Source organism: Diabrotica virgifera, chromosome 3, assembly GCF_917563875.1.
Source record: "Diabrotica virgifera virgifera chromosome 3, PGI_DIABVI_V3a".
Lineage (NCBI taxonomy): Eukaryota > Metazoa > Arthropoda > Insecta > Coleoptera > Chrysomelidae > Diabrotica > Diabrotica virgifera.
Genome location: NC_065445.1, coordinates 87,433,775 through 87,452,265, shown reverse-complemented (window position 1 = coordinate 87,452,265; position 18,491 = coordinate 87,433,775). Strand labels below are relative to the sequence as shown.

General features: G+C 31.8%; 1 protein-coding gene across 1 annotated transcript in view; it reads left to right on the top strand.

Annotated features, from left to right (window-relative positions):
- Positions 1–18,491, top strand: part of LOC114330524 (lipase maturation factor 2) — a 41,158-nt gene that overhangs the window by 10,336 nt on the left and 12,331 nt on the right. The window contains exons 4-8 of the mRNA XM_028279871.2: positions 2,330–2,526; positions 7,975–8,153; positions 14,104–14,338; positions 15,901–16,106; positions 16,272–16,515. Of these exons, the coding sequence (XP_028135672.1) occupies positions 2,330–2,526; positions 7,975–8,153; positions 14,104–14,338; positions 15,901–16,106; positions 16,272–16,515 (1,061 nt within the window). The remainder of the gene's footprint in view (positions 1–2,329; positions 2,527–7,974; positions 8,154–14,103; positions 14,339–15,900; positions 16,107–16,271; positions 16,516–18,491) is intronic.

Here is an 18,491-nt window from a genome sequence, read left to right as displayed (position 1 = left end):
TGGTAGCAATATACCCCTAAATCGACGATTTCTTGTTATTTTATGTTGAATACACCGATTTGAGCATGCACAAAAAAATCTTTTTTCACCTACCATATCTTTTTTTGTATTATAACTAGAAGATTTATGAAGAAATTAATCTCTTTAATTTTTCATAAGTTACAAAAATGTTTTACATAGTTTTTTTCGCTATATGCATAATTTTAAGGTATTCGCAAAAAACCAACCGAAAAGGTGTAATTTTTCAATGAAAATGGCAAATTTTCAAACACAAATAAATCAAAAGGTATTGAATGAAGTATAGAATTAGGTTCTCTAGTCACTTCCGTGGTTATTTTGACCAAAACATTTTCCACCCCCGAGAAGTGGTGGAAACCACTCTCAAGATAAAAGCGCCATAGGATATACTATAGGATAGGCTTTGTTTCTTGAGTAATTCCCTACTTACAATGAAAATATCTTTCAAGTTAATTGATGCAGTAGAATGAAATTCGGAGCCAAATACCCTCACTGACGGCACTATTATACAAGCTCCAATAAAGACTGCATCAAAGATATAAAATGTTTAAAATTCTAAAATTACAGAATTCCAAAAAATTCAAAATACAATATTTTGTATTTTGATAACGACGTCCGAGGTGGAAGTCGAAACGTCAATGAAATCATTTTTTAAGGTAAATTGTGGCTTATTTCCCAGTTAGAATAGTAAATTACATAAATGCCACAAAGAAATAGCTTCAGAACATACTTCATGGTATTGATCCAAAAATAAAATTTAGCTGTGTGCTACGCCTTCTAAGCAATCATTGCATAGAAAAAAGTATATTTCATTTCGAGGAATATATTAGAAATTAGCTAAATTAAGCTGCATGTTATATTGGAATATAATATGTTAGAACACATCTACTTAGCCCACTTTAAGCCGGACTCAAACGACTTGTCGGCGAATAATCGTCACTTGCGTATACTGGCAATGCTGTGTGAGTGGGTTACTAGTACAATTATTGTACTATTTGTCAAACACTAATAATAATAATGTTAATACTACTATTAATTGTCAAAGAATTGTTCTAGTAACCCTCCCAAAAGACATAGTAAGTAACGCAAGTAACGATTATTCGCCAAGTACACGAGTCATTTGAGTCCGGCTTTAAATTCTTTATTTATCTCCTTCCTTTAGAGGAATCTCTCTCTCTCTCTCTCCCCTCGCGCGCGCGCGCTACAGCCCAAGTTAAGCCCTGCCTTCCCCCAGCATCCGCGCGAAAGCCCCAAGCATCTGTTTCCTTGGCTGCTCTCCTTCAGTTATGGATAGCAACCATATTTATGATGAATGCCATAACGTCACCACATCCTTACGAAGGATAAAGGACAGAAGAGGAGGAGGAAACATTATGCAACATAAAGAAATAACAAAACAACTCATTATATCAGGAGCAAAAATATAATTTTATTTCAATTTATTATGTTAATATAATAAATTGAATTAAAATTATATTTTTTAAATCACTACTAATATACTCTCACTTGGAATAATCAACCTTGTGAATATTTGATACCCGTAATGTAAATATATCAAATGTTATTATTTATATTTATATCAAGTGACTGAATGTAACCAAAAATTAACCTTTAAATGAGTATTAGTTTTCTATTTTGTAAATATATAGCCATGCAGAATTTATATCTAATAGATATACAGGGTGACAAGAGTCCAGTTTTAAGAATTTTAAAAATTTGCTTGAATATAGGAAAAATAAAAAAAATATGATTTATAACTGCGCATCCTCTTAAATTAGTCGAGATTCGTTAGTCTCTGGCGCTTGGTTATAAGGCCTTTGTACCATACCTTGTTTTTTTCCTTAAAGTCTAATAAGTTCTGTGGACGAGTGAGCATAAAATATGTTCAAATAGAAATGAGCTGCTTTTAAATTCGTTACATTACTGATGGAATCCATTTCTTCATGTTTTTAAGATAATCTTACCTTTGCTCAGATTAATTTATCGAAAATCTTCTGTCAGCTCATGTATTATAGAATATGGCTTTCCATGATTCTAGTTTTTTTGCTCCTTTCTTTTTCAAACCTCAATGTTTCCATTTATTCTACTGTGCTCTTAACTATTATTACGTTCTTTTCAATAGTATTTCTTTTTATTTAGTTTTTGATAAATTTTTTATTACATATTTTTAGCTCTTATAATTTTCCCTAATCTACATAATAAGATCTAAATCATCAAAATATGATAAAATTTCTGGTTCAGTATTTGTATTGTATGTAAATTTCCTACCTTCATCACCTTATATTAAACAGATACTTATTCCCTGTTTCAGTGATGAACTGCTTCTAGAAACAGGATTTTTAGCCATTTTTGTGGCTCCACTTTTGCCAGGGCGTCGAAGGGGTTCAAAAGGATGTCCAAAAGACCTAATATCATTATGGCTAGTCAAGTGGCTCTTATTCCGGATTCTGTTCATGTCAGGTACACAGAAGTTCATCAATGGAGATCCTGTATGGTGGAACCTTAAAGGTAATAAATGTAAAAAAAATGATATTTTTTTAATTGCAATAGCAGGTTTTGTTACGACTATAAATACACTCATGGACAAAAATATCGAATATTTTGAAATGAAATTTTTGTGCTGCAATTCTTAGTCTTTTCAGCGACATGAGGACATGTGTTATCATACATTTTGATACGAATTAGTCATATTGTCCAATATGGTTGGCAAATGGCAATACATGATTTTCTAAAATGTTTTCAATGTACATGTCAGTTGACATTTGCCCAATCACATCCACAAGTTCCGTATGTTGTACAAGCAATACTGCTCCATAGCACTAAAATGCCACCACCAAAAATAACGCTCTGTGTGATGTTGCACCTGACATACCGTTCGCCAATCCTTCTGTAAACGAAATTTCGTCAATCTCGCTTCCCTATGGAGAACTTTATGCCAGTTAGAACCTCATACAGAGCGTTAGTTTTGATGGTGGCGACATAGTGCTATGGAGCGGCATTGCTTGGAAAGGACATACCGAACTTGTGGAAATGATTGTAGTCCAGAGAAATAAGATTTTTCTCGTGACACATCCCCCTCCAGGCCGAAACCAAATTTTTTGAGTAGTATGGACATCTATATTAATAACCTATATGTTTCCTGCAGCCGATTTTGATGATATACATAGCTATAAACAAATGAAGGTAAAAAAACGCTAAATTTTCGCTTTTTTCGTCTATTACTAAAAAGTGAAGCATTTTAAACAAATTTGAGAGTAGGAAACTAATAAATCATATAAAAAACTTCAATATGGCGTTCACTGCATATGTCTATCCTTATTTGTTGCTTAGAAAATTGCAAAATAAATCATAAATTTTGAGATTTTATAAATGTTCATAACTTATGTAAAAATTAAGTTAGAACTTTCTTATTACACGAAATGCTGAGACTTCTGATGCTTAAATTATATTCTAAATTTCAAAGCAATTGGTCAAATAGTTTAAAAAATATTTAATTTGTTTATCCCAAATTAATTTTTTTTGCAACACTATAAGTCAGAAAACGATGAGGTTACAGTAATACTTCGGACAGTTTATGAAAGAAGAAGATTTATACTATTAACTTAATTTAAAAAAAAATGATCAAAAATAATTATAAATAGTGTAAAATTATTTTGCAAGATCATGTCGATTTTTTGCTTATAAACAATTAGAATAACTTTTTAACCGTTACCCGTAGAAAAATTATTTTTCCATATTTAGAAAGACTAAATTTTTATACACATTTAGAAAGAAAAACAATTGTCCTAGGGCAATTAGGGACGAAGTTAGCCCCCTTCCTTTTTTAATTCACAGCAGCTTTGTTTATAACAATTAAGAAATAAAATTAGCCGCATTTGAAAGAACATATTTCAAAGTTTTAACATACCAAGTATACAAAAGATTTGCTTTCAAGGAAATCGTCCACAAAGCTTAAAAATGTGGCCCTTAAAATCGGCCGGCGTTGAAACTGGGATAGCGATGAGAGGGGGGAAGGAGCTGTTAACTGTATCTCTGGTTCTCGATTATTTATTTCGTTGTTTCTTTTTTTAATTTTTATGTACTTTTTACGTACATTACGAATATGCGTTATTTAAATAAACTAATTGTTATATGCAACATCAAATTTGTTTAAACAATTTATTTTCAATTTTTTTAATAATATTTGATGTAACTTTTATTGTAAAACGTACATATTAGTTATACAGGGCGTAACAAAAATACAGGTCATAAATTTAATCACATATTCTGGGACCAAAAATAGATCGATTGGTCCTAACTTACCTTAATACAAATGTGCACATAAAAAAAGTTATAGCCCTTTGAAGTTACAAAATGAAAATCGATTTTTCCAATATATCGAAAACTATTAGAGATTTTTTATTGAAAATGGACATGTATCATTCTTATGACAGGAACATCTTAAAGAAAAATTATAGTGAAATTTTTGCATCCCGTAAAAATTTTATGGTGGTTTTGTTCCCTTAAACCCCCCAAAATTTTGTGTACAACCCAATTAAATTATTATTGTGGTACCATTAGTTAAACTCTCTGTTTTTAAAACTTTTTTGCCTCTTAGTATTTTTTCGATAAGGCAGTTTTTATCGAGTTGCGGCTTCTTTTTTAATATGTTTACATAAAAATTTTATGGGGGTTTATTCCTTTAGACCCCTCAAATGTTTGTGTACGTTCCAATGGAACTATTACTGCGGTACCATTAGTTAAACACAATGTTTCTAAAACTTTTTTGTCTCTTAGTATTTTTTCGATAAGGCACCTTTTATCAAGATGTGGCTTCTTTTTTAATATGGTTCAAAATATGCCTAAAAATGTAAATTATAAATAATAAATTTTCATACGATTACCAAGTCTTCATAATCGTACTTAACCATATTATACAAATATGTGGTGGATTTGACGAATATTTAAAATATCTCAATAAAAACTGACTTTTCGAAAAAGTACTAAGAGGCAACAAATTTTAAAAACATTGTGTTTAACTAATAGTACTACATTAATAATTTAATTGGAACGAACACAAAAGTTTGGGGGAGTTTAAAGGAACAAAACCCCCATAAAATTTTTATGGGGTGTCAAAATTTTACTATAATTTTTTTGTAAGATGCTCCTGCCATAAAAATACCACATGTCTATTTTCAATAAAAAATCTCTTCTATATATTGGACAAAATCGATTTTCATTTTGTAAATTCAAAGGGCTGTAACTTTTTTTATGTGCATATTTATACTAAGGTAAGTTAGGTTCAATTAAACTATTTTTGGTCCCAGAATATGTGATTAAATTTATGACCTGTATTTTTGTTACACCCTGTAATTATTATATTACTAATCCTATTCAATTATTCCTAAATCTAAAATTGCCTTATAATATTAAATTGGAAATAAAAAATCTCAAATAAACTAGGATTTATTTCTTGATAAAAATGCTACTAGATAAACGAAAAATGAAATGTAACAAAATTAGAGAGAGGATAAAAAGAACAAAATTATTTTCAGAAATTTTCTACAATATTGTGATAATTGTATCTTACAACATTGAAAGTTATAATTTTAAGATTGCAAAAAAACAAAAATTAAGATATTTCATACATTTTGGTATGACAGCAAGACTATTAAAATAAAATTAAAGGTTTATCTAGGAATACTTGTATTTTTATGAAAAACGTAACAATTATCAGTTACCCATTTATTATAAGTTTTTGTAAAGTCAAGTGCATATGATCCACTCCTATAATTGCCAACAAAGTCATCCTAAAAATATCGTAAAAGAATTTCCAAAAATTGTTTACACAATTTACATAGTTAATTAAATAACCACTTTATTAACAAAAAACATATCCGTAACGTACGCAAAGAGTACATACAGATTAAAAAAGGAACTCCAAAATAGATAATAGAGAAAGATTGAGGTTTTGATAATCGAAGTCCATAAACTATTTATATCTCTGTACTAACAAGTACTCGGTGCAACCAGTTTTGCAAGAGTTTATTTTTATTTTAATAAAATATCTGATATAAAGAAGATCTGTTGATCGGATCGGCACTAACGGTTCTTAGCTTAATATCCAACCCCAATCAATTACGTTTATCTCTTTTTTGGTGGTTCTGTAACTTCAGTTTTTCATTCATCTAATAGCATGTTTACTAAAAAAATAAAACCTAGTTTATTTGAGATTTTCTGATTTCCATAGACCAATACTATTTTTAGAAACCATCGAATGGGATAATTTGTTTTTTCATACTTTAAAATATTACTAAGTTTAATAAAAACTATGTATTATTATATTATTTATAGATATGTATGTTTTGTGATTAAAATTACTTCAAATTTTATTAAAAAAATTGAAAAACAAATTGTTTAAACAAATTTGATGGTGTATATAACAATTAATTTATTTAAATAATGCATACTCGTACTGTACGCAAAAAGTACATACCAATTAAAAAAAGAAACGTCGAAATTCATAGGCGAGAACAAGAGATACAGCTAACATTTCCTTCCCCCTTCTCATCGATCTCCCAAGTTTCGAGGCCGGCCGATTTTAAGGGTCACATTTTGAAGCTTTGTGGACGATTTGTTTGAAAGTATATATTTTTTATATTTGGTACATTAAAACTCTGAAGTATGTTCTTTCCAATGTGACTGATTTGATTTCGTAATTGTTATAAAGAAAGCTGCTGTGAATTAAAAAATGGGGGGCGGCAACTTCGTCCCTAATTGTCCTAGGACAATTTTTTCTTTTTTAAAATTTGTATAAAAATTCAGTCTTTCTAAATGTAAAAAAATAATTTTTCTACGGGTAATGGTTAAAAAGTTATTCTAATTGTTTATAAGCAAAAAATCGACATGTTCTTGCAAAATAATTTTGCGATACTTAGAATTATTTTTTGTCATTCTTTTTTAATTAAGTTGTTAGTATGAATCTTCTTCTTTCATAAACTATCCAAAGTATTACTGTAACTTCATCTTTTCTGACTTATAGTGTTACAAAAAAAATTAATTTGGGATAAACAAATTAAATAACTTTTAAACTATTTGACCAATTATTATGAAATTTAGTGTATAATTTAAGCACCAGAAGTATCAGCAATCCGTGTAATAAGAAGATTCTAAGTTCATTTTTACATAAGTTATGAATATTTATAAAAACTCAAAATTTATGAATTATTTTGCAATTTTCTAAGCAACCAATAAGGATAGACATATTCAGCGGGAGCCATATTGAAGTTTTTTTATATGGTTTATGAGTTTCTTACTTCCAAATTTGTTTAAAATGCTTAGCCATTTGGCAATAAACGAAAAAAGCGAAAAGTTACCGTTTTTTGATCTTCAATTGTTTATAACTATGTATATCATCAAAATCGGCTGAAGGAAACATATAGGTGATTATTATAGATGTCCACACTACTCAAAAAATTTGGTTTCGGCCTGGAGGAGGTTGTGTCACCAACAGGCTATTTTTTTCCTTATTTCTCTGAACTATTGAGAGAATGACAGTTGGCATGTACGTTGAAAACATTTTGAATCATGTTTTGCCATCGACATTAAATATGACAGATTCGTGCTAATGAACGATAAAGCATATCCTCATGTCGCTAGAATAGTGAATACTTATCTTGATGAGATTAAATTTTTAATCCGATCGAACATTTATATTATGACACTTTAAAACATCACATTCGGAAAAGAAATCCTATTCCTATGACACTGGGAGGGTTAAGGATTGCAGCACAAAAAATTTCACTTCACATGATAATTTTAAAGTTTTTGGTTCTAAATATTTTGCTCTCTTCTATCTCAAAATTAAAATATTAACTGTCATATTATACCATCAACCAAAAGAAATGTACAGCTTATACATAAGTAAGCAATACTATTTATACACAAACATGTTTTAGAATTCCCTATCCTTTTCAGGTATATCTCGTGTTTATGAAGTATTACCTTTACCTACGCCTCTGTCTTGGTATGCATATGCCCTTCCTGAATGGCAGCTGAAGCTCACACAAGTTTTCGTCAACGTCGCTGAGATTATTTTACCTTTCCTGTTTTTCGTACCTATAAGATGCGCCAGACATTTTGCATTCTTAGCACAGGTAAGTTTAAAAATGAAGCTGATGATTATTTCCGATATTAACGTGAACATTGGAAAATAGTGTTCTTTAATTTAATAAAAAAATATACACATAACACTGACTTCCAGTTGGAAGCAGTATGGTAGAACAGTTGGTCCACTAGACCTGGGGTAGGTATTCTGCCCTATTAGCCGGTGTATAGAGTCAGAATACAAGACGTATAGTCGGTTCAAGGTGTACCTCGATTTACTTCAACCCGCATGGGGATGCTGTTTACTATGCGTAACTGAGATTTCTATTATTTAACCCGGGAGTAGTCGCGCTCACTTCTGTAACGTGAACAGACGCGTGTTAGATTTCATCTCACAATACGAATTTACAACAAATTTTTATTTTATAGTATTTTTATTTACTTGCTATGTTAGAAATATTATTTTTAACAATTATTAAAGCTAATTGGCTCTCCCCAAGCCATAAATTTCATAAAAAGAAGAAGAAGAAGAAAAAACACTAAATTTTTCATCAAATTATCGCGAAAAAGGATAAACTGTGAGATTCTATCTAACGGCACGACTACTCGCGGGTTAAGTTACCCGATTCTCCTATTTTTTCCTTTTTATATCATCAAGGTTGTTTTACAAATTAGCATGTTATGGTAGGGGAGCCCAAGCGGTTCAAGCCCAAAACGATTGTTGGAAATGGAAAATTAAATTAAAAATGGAAAGTCCCCACTAAAATGAAAAACTTTACTTAACTTTTTTTGGTTTTAGGACCTACTATTCACAATCTAATAGGTCCCCAAAGCGCTCTAGTGACTGTACATTTAGTATACTTTGCTCCCCTACAATTACTAGGCCAAGTTTGTACATACAAATCTGCTGACTGTACAAGGACCTGTACAACCTTGTAACAAGGTTGACATAAAGTATACCAAAATGTTGTGATACGGGACACGCATTGTATACGATATGTGTGCTCTCATTTTCTATTTTTAAAACAAATATACAGGGTGTCCCGAAAAGATTGGTCATAAATAATACCATACATTCTGGAGTCAAAAATAGTTCAATTGAACCTAACTTACCTTAGTACAAATGTGCTAATAAAAAAAGTTACAGCCCTTTGAAGTTACAAAATGAAAATCAATTTTTTTCAATATAATATCGAAAACTATTAAATATTTTTTATTGAAAATGGACATGTATCATTCTTATGGCAGGATCATCTTAAAAGAAAATTATAGTGAGATTTGTCCACCAGATAAAAATTTTATGGGGGTTTTGATCCCTTAAACCCCCCAAACTTTTGTGTACGTTCCAATTAATTCATTATTGTGGTACCATTAGTTAAACACAACGTTTCTAAAACTTTTTTGCCTCTTAATATTTTTTCGATAAACGAGTTTTTATCGAGATGCGGCTTTTTTGTAATATATTTACATAAAAACTTTATGGGAGTTTTGTTCCTTTACACCCCCCAAATGTTTGTGTACGTTCCAATTAAACTATTATTGTGGTACCATTAGTTAAAGACAGTGTTTTTAAAACTTTTTTGCCTCTTAGTCTTTTCTTGATAAGTCACCTATTATCGAAATGTGGCTTCTTTTTCAAAATATACCTAAAAATGTAAATTATAAATACATTTTCAGATTATTAACTACAGGTCTCTATATCATACTTAACCATATACAAATATGTGGTGGATTCGATAAATATTCAAAATATCTCGATAAAAACTGGCTTATCGAAAAAGTCCTAAGAGGCAAAAATATTTTAAAAACAGTGTGTTTAACTAATGGTTCCACAATAATTAAATTGGAACGTACACAAAAGTTGGAGGGGGGGGGGTTAAGGCAACAAATCCTCATAAAATTATTTTTATGGGGTACACAAATTTTACTTTAATTTTTATTTAAGATGCTGCTGCCATAAGAATGCCACATGTCCATTTTCATTGAAAAATCTCTTAAGAGTTTTCGATATATGAAAAAAAAAATTGATTTTCATTTTGTAACTTTAAAGGGCTGTAACTTTTTTTGTTTGCACTATTGTATATAGGGTGAGGCAGATAAAGGGCCTATTAGAAATATCTCGAGAACTAAAGGTAACTGAATTATGAAAATTGGAATAGTGGGGTTTTGAAGACTGATCTATTTAATGAAAATATTTTCATCTACTTGGTGCTTCCGGTTATACCGGAAGTTGCTTATAACTTCGTTGTTTTAAATGGGACACCCTGTATATTTTTACGTTTTTGGATTCTCCTCGATTTATTCTTTCTTAAAATATAATATTTTGTAACATTATACAGGGTAGGTTAAAAGATATTTACGTTTTCTTATTAATTTCGTAGCAATATTCACACCCTGTACGATTGTAGTAGTTTGACATAATAAACTCTATTTATATTCAAATGATTTTCTATATAGTCTACTATTTTTAGCAATTATTAGTATAGCTAAATTTTTAATTTTATTATACAGGGTGGGTCTAAACTCGGAATGAGTATGTTCTGAGTTTTCTTAAATGGAACACCCTATATTTTAGTATTGTAATGAAATGATATTTCATGGTACTTTTTTATTTCTTAAGCATTCCCTATACCTAACTGCTTTAATTTGTGCTTAATTGTTAATCGCACCAACAATCTTAACTTCGATGGTATTTTGACAGTTCAACCATTATTGGCAATTTTAAATATCAGTCTAGATTAATATGTATTTATTTCCAAAAAATGATTTGTGATTGAATATTTTCACGGCCAACCTAATACAATTTCACATATTTTGTGTTGCAATTAATGTTTTGCTTGAATCACCAATAACTCACAAATTAAAGCAGTTAGGTATAGGGAGTGCTGAAGTAATTAAAATGTACCATAAAACAACATTTCATTACAATACTAACATACAGGGTGTTCCATTTAAGAAAACTCAGAAAATACTCATTCCGTGTTTCGACCAACCCTGTATACTAAAACGAAAAATTTAGCTATACTAATAATTGTTAACAATAGAAGTCTATATTAAAAATCATTTGAACATAAATATAATTTATTATGTCAAACTGCTACAAGCCTACAGGGTGTGAATATTGCTACGAAATTAATAAGAAAACGTAATTATCTTTTAACCTACCCTGTATAATATTACAAAACCTTATATTTAAAGAAAGAAGAGATCAAGGAGAATCCAAAAATGTAAAAATATATAGGGTGTCCCATTTAAAAAAACGAAGTTACAATCAACTTCCGGTATAACCGGAAGTAACAAAGAGACCAAAATATTTTCATTAAATAGTTCACACCTCAAAACCCCTGTATAACAATTTTCATGATTTTCTTACCTTTAGTTCTCGAGATATTTCTAATAGGCCCTTTATCTGCCTAACCCTGTATAGGTAAGTGAGATTCAATCAACCTATTTTTGACCCCACAATCTGTGGTATAATTTATGACCAATCTTTTCGGGACCCCTTGTATATTGCGATGTATAATATATAATTTAAAACAGTATTTTGGTTCTTCTAATATTTTTATATTTGGTACTACAGCACTTCCGGCATTTCTCACTCTGACCAAATTTTTATAAACTATGTAGTGCGTGCGCGTGGTATAGGTTCTCCGTGTTTAAACAACTCTGCTGAGATTCCATCAATGTTTGGGATTTGGATTTTTATAACGTTTTACTTCATCTACTGGGGCTCCATAAATTCCTAGTTTCGGATCTCTAGTTCTGCATTCCTTTTTTTTAGTACATTTTTGCCCAAACTAGTTGTTTTTTGCTTGATTTTGGGATATACCCAATCGGTTGCTGATTTTAGATTTTCCTTGTAGTTGTTGGTCGACCATCAGGTTTGTTCTACTTATATGAGACTGAAGTCGTTTCCATATGTTTTCGTTTTTCAGCATATGTGAATTAAAGTTTAGTTGTTGTCTGTAAGAATTTACGTAATCTTTATTTTCTGTATATAATGCGTGTCCTAAAATGTATGCAACATTTGAATTGAATAGAAAACAGTGATTTCGTAATACTTGCAATATTAGCAATATTATTAAAAAGCCACCTAAATCGGATATCTTTCAGGCTTTAGAAACATCAATAATTCTAATTCCCTCACATTCTGAACTTCACACACTTAGCAAAACTACCCTTAATGATTATACTGCAAAATACCCTAATCACCTACAAATATATACCGATGCTTCAAAACAAAGTGATGGTGTGGGCTGTGCTTTTTATATACCATCACTAGATGTCAAAGAAAAACCAATACATCAATATTTTCAGCAGAAACCATAGCTATCATAAAAGCATGCCAATACGCTGAAAATAAAAATCTAAAACAAATAAACATATTAATCAGTTTTAAAAAGTTTCTCTAGTCAACTAGACGAAAATTCTGTTAACGTAAATTCCTACATCAAAGAATTAAAGATACTATTGTCTAATCTAACAACTATGCAGTGTAATATAGTATTCACGTGGATTAAAGCTCATATTGAACTCGAAAATAATGAAAAAGTAGACTAGTTGGCAAAAGACAGCATTTTCAGTGGCGAGGAAACATTGAATGATATTGGACTTCAAGAATGTATAACCATAAGTAAAACCAGATCACATGATAACTGGAAACTTCAATGGAATCAATACTGTATAAATTGTCCGACAAGGTATACTCTTTTACATCCGAAAATCCCGACAGATTATTGGCATAAAAATTTAGATTTTTCAAGACACTATATTGTTCCTACCTCTCGACTAAAATTTGGCCATGCCTGTTATCCCGCACATCTATAGAAAATCAATATATTATACAGTCGGATTTGTGCGAAAATTGCAATACAATAAGTGACTTGGATCATATATTTTTTGCATGTGACAAATATGTGACAAAAAGAAATTTGTTGAATATGCAGCTATTGCAAGAAAACGTTTATCCCCATATAATCTGATGAACTTACTAGCTTTGAACAAACCGTCAATCTTTAGGATTCTTCTAAATTATGTTAAGTCGTGTAAATTGAAACTTTAGATTATAAAATTAGTCGTGTAAATTAATAATACCCCGTATCCCTACTTAGTAAGTGGTTAGTCACCCTGAACGATCTGAGTGCGAAAAGTTTTTTTCCCTTACCTACCCTGGATTGTTTTTGTAATGGATTCGGAGATGGATTTGTAATGGTCTTGGCTTGGTGTATGGTGAGGCGTCGATGTCAAGAAGTGTTGCTGGCTAAATGGGCGCAGTTCCCAAAGGTCATAAAGGAAAAGAAAAAAAACATACTTAATTTTTGATAAAGGACGTCCAAAATTTTTTTTTTAAATAAATTAATTGAGACAAAAAAAAAAGAATGTATGTAATTCATTTATTTCAAAATACATTTGAGTGCTGTCAAAAAACAGGAATGAATGTTTATTTGACAAATAAACATTGGTTTTTGCTGAAATTGAATGTTAAAACTGCCACCCACCTGTCTCTTTGCAGTTTGAACATTGAATTTAAGCGAAAAGCAATGTATATTTGTGAAATAAACATTACCTGTTTTTCTGACATCAGTAAAATGTATTTTGAATTAAATAAATTGCTTACATTCTTCTTTTTGTGTAAATTAATTTATTGAAAAACATATTTTTTGTACACTCTGTATAAATAATTATATTATTGTTTATATTACTGAATAGAGAATTAAATAACCTTTCAAATGAGCAATCAAACGACCGCTACTCTCATTTAAAAAAATAATCGATTACGTCATTACGCCCAGATGATTGACGTCACTAGTATAGTATGATATATATGCCAAAAAGTCATAATTTAAAAATAAAAATCGACCTGTCTCAGGATTTTTCTCTAAATTCGCCCATTCTTGAGATAATGACTTTATTCCCACTCAAACATCCTCACTGTATATACATAGTACCTACATATTTATTTATTTCTAAATATTATTAATCAGAAACCTTATTTTTCAGTTATTCTTACAAATATGCGTTATTGTAACTGGTAATTTCGGATTTGCCAACATACTAGTGCTGGCTCTATTATTAGTGCTATTGGATGATCAGTGTTTCTATAAGAAGAAATCTTCAGGCAAGTGGTCAATATTGGGAAAAGTAGCATCTTTTGTGATTATTATAGGTATTATATATGGATCTATTGTTCTCTTCAATTTGAAATTAAACAATGGTCAAGTGGAGTCCAATATTGGTAAGTTTATTTATTATCTTGTATTCATTAAAGTACTATATTCAAGGTTATTTCTACATATAAGTGTTGGAAATATACTAAAGTACTTATTAAAGCTGACAAATTTTATGTCTGCATATAATCGAATCACCAAGTATACACATAAAATTTTGTTAAGTTTGAACCGTCACCCAAATATCTAAATTATAAATTGCATTTATCATGTCTTTCCCTGTTCTACACTTCATACACAAAAAGGAATATAAGGTAACATGTTTAATATCAGGATTAACTGAAAGAAATCAAAAGGACCGTATTTCTTTGTGCCTTGGGACGCATAACAAAATTACTTTGTTTTGCTTAACCAGATGCTTAAGGGACTGATGCAATTCCATGCTGTTACGAACTCATGAGTTGTAGACTTCAGAGTCTTCAGTGAAATTTGCTGTCGCAGGTAGTAAATAATTTGAATTTTTGCCGTTGGTACTGGACAGAAAAGTATATGTATGATAAATGAGACACTTTGCAAAAACTCAGGTTGACATATAGGTAACAAGCTTGGGAATATGCTTATCCAGAAACATCACAAGAGAGAAGAATTTTCCTGTATTTTTGTCGTCAGATATAAAAGAAATGGCATGTGAAAAACTCCGTTAACAGGTTAGTAGAATACGTGATTGACACTCTCACAAGACAGTATGTCCGTGATGTATTAAGACTCCCATCATATCATCCTCATCTCAATTCAGTCGAATTGATTTGCTCTACATTACAAACTTATGTGTGATCAAGAAGCATAAGGTTTAAATTAACCGACAAGATATATTTGGATATATTGGGATATTTTTTTGAAAAATTTTTATCTGAAGAATTGAAAATTTGTCAGAAAACGATCCAAATAGAAGACAAATTTATCGATAAACAAACTTGGATCAAATAATTGATCAGATATTAATAATAATAAATCTTTGATGAAGATTCTGATGACTCTAATAATGAATCTTACAATGAAACAACAGATGAAGAACTCGATATACACCGCGCGTCAGAGAAAACGGGCTACCCACAAAATGGGTCATTTTTGATGTCTCGAATTTCCTAAACCTGTTATCCGATTTAAGTGACTTTTTTAATATGTTATAGCCTTATTCTTTAACAATATCGCTGTAATTAATAATATTGTTGCTAGAGAGGTAAATTGTCATTGTATACCGGGTGTACCAATCAAACTGTGTTCTTTTTTTCAAAGTTCACCACACCCTGTGGAATATCCTAGCATTTATAAAATACTGAAATTAAAACCCAACTATAGCCTCACGTTTTCTTAACATTCTGTTTTTTTTATTCATTTGCTTATGTTGGTAAATAAAAAAAGTTAGGTACTTTAACAACTAGCCATGTTCTTCATCAATACAGGGTGTTTTAAGAATTTTATATTCTCCATTGGCGCGCATACGGGTCATATTACCCGTTTAGGAAATTTGAGACATCAATAATGACCTTGTTATTTCTCAAGATGGCGCATTAAGCGATTTGAGGTATTTCTTTAGTACTGTAAGTAATAATATTTTATTATATTTCAGCATTTACAAAGGCACAGTTCGAAAAATATATTGGCCAAGGACTTATTTATACCATATATTTTGGATTGATTTCCTTGGCTGTGACAGTTCTATACGCTCTCTCGCAAATTCTCTTTGACAACCATGGCTCAGGAAATAAAGTATTAGCCATTCTTTCAACAGTATTTTACTCTAGTATTGCTGTTGCTATTTTCTTATCAAGCACAGTGAGTATTGATTTTATAAATAGAACATTAAAAACATATATACACCTCTTTATCACAGTTAATTTTGGTTTAGCATACATATTTATATAATTTAGAAGTTAGATAAAAGACTTAAACCTACAAAATTATATTATATAGAGAAAATTAATTTAAGTAAATTTACAGGTACCATTGGCATCTTTACGCCCAGTCTCAAATTCCACTGTAGATCCAACCATTCGTACTATTTACAACAGATTACACAAGTTACATGTCGTTAATCATTATAGCAGTCCCTTCACCACATTTCCCGCTGGTAATGGTAGAAGAGAAATTGTATTTGAGGGGGCCGATAAAGTTGATGGGCCCTGGAAAGAATATAACTTTTTATACAAACCAGGAAACCCGAATGCTTCATTACCGTTTGTTGGTAAGTCTTGATTTGATATTTATTATTTGATAGACTCTTTTATAGTCCCGAGATTTCTAAGAGGATCATAGGACTTTTACGAAGTATATTCAGCAAACTCTATTCTGGCTATGGCTTTGATTTCAAGCCAGGATTTTTCCACTTCTTTCCCTTCGTCCTGTATTGTACTTTAACAAGTTTTTGGAGTTCTGCCTACTTGTAGGTCCGTAGGTCTGAGGATTCCAATCCAGTGCTGTCCTGGCAATGTCACCTGGGGGCCTACGGAATGTGTGGCCCAGTTATCTTCCTTTCCGTCATCTTATTTGTTTATGACATTTTCTTGGTTAGCTTGGTCCCATAAATTTTCATTCGAGATTCGCTTGGGCCAAAATATATGAAAGATTTTTCGTAATGCTGTATTTATGAAAACTGGTAATTGGTGTACTGTAGGTGCTGATTCTTCCACGTTTGTCAGCCATACAGCAATACATCTTTTAGACTTGTTGAATTTTTAATTTCGTTTTAGTTATTTAAATCGTGGATTTCCATATTGTAACAATAACGAGCGTTCGGGTATTTATTTACGACTTTATTCTTATAACAGTACAGACGAATTTATTTTTACAGACTTTACTTTACAACTTTTAGCTTAAAACTAAACTCTAATAACAGCGCGCTCCGCTTAAATAGCCAATGGGTCCTGTTCTCGAAATGTCTACATATCCCTCGGCCTAATGAATATTCTGGAGATCTTCGCTCACAGCTCCGTCGCTTCTGTGACGTCACGGCTACTGTTATTCCGACGATTGGAATTCTCCCAAGCCGGGGACTGTTTATTGCGCCGATTCGAAACTCTTTCGTTACACTGCTCCCCTCTTAAGATCTGAGCGTCCCGATCAGCAACTCTAGATGAAGGCCCAGGATGGCGGAATCTACACGACTCTCCAGCTTTGCATACACCCTTCAAGAAGAAATAACAGTCTACTGTCTTTGAAGGATCCGACATCTTCGGGTTCATGCAACACACAGTAATTCGTACGTCAGTTTCTCTGAAGACCACTTCAAGCATGCTTCTCACAATCTTCCAATCCAGATTTTCTACTGCATGGCCTATTTTTGGTAAAGCCAAATCTTTGATGTCATAATTACACACGATTTTCTTCAAATTAGTTAGAGCACGCCATATGTTCTCGTAGCTTGGCGTGTCCGTATAAGACTTCCTGGTCACCATATACAGCAAAGATCGAGGACCATCTTCCAATCGCAGTACTCTTCCAGTTTTAGATTGTTGATTTCTTAACTCGTCCAGGCGGCCGAACTTTCTATTGAATACGGACGAGATTCCTTTAGTCATCTCGAGGTCTTAGGCAACACAGTGGGCTAGAGAGACGTTTTCTGGAACACCAAACAGATCTTGCTGAACTTCTGTGGTCACGCCGAATCTAGCACTCTTTCTCGCTGCGTAATTTGACATAAATTAATTAAAACTTGGCTGTGCGGCGTCTTTCATCTCCTGTTGGAGGACTCGGGCTTCTTCTGTTTCATTTGAGCCAGCTTATGGTGCAAGACGATTTATGTGAATAACTTTTGGTTTACCGTTTGGTAACTTCTTAATTCTGTATATTACGTCATTTAGTTTCTTCTTAACTTCATACGGACCTTCCCATTGTCTTTGCAGTTTAGGACACAAGCCGCGACGACGTTGTGGATTATAAAGCCAGACAAGATCACCTACTTCGAAGCTTTCATTCTTGCATCGAGAATCATATTGATCTTTCATTCTGTCACTGGCTATCTAGATGTGTTGTCGGGCAAGTTCATGAATGTTGTTCATTCGTAACTTCAGGCGGTCGACGTATTCTTCGCCTGCAACATGTTCCTCGGAAGGTCTGCAGCCAAACTCTAGGTCGCAGGGCAAACGAACTTCACGACCCAACATCAGGCAGGTTGGTGTTTGACCTGTAGTTTCATTTACGGCCGAGCGGTAGGCCATCAGG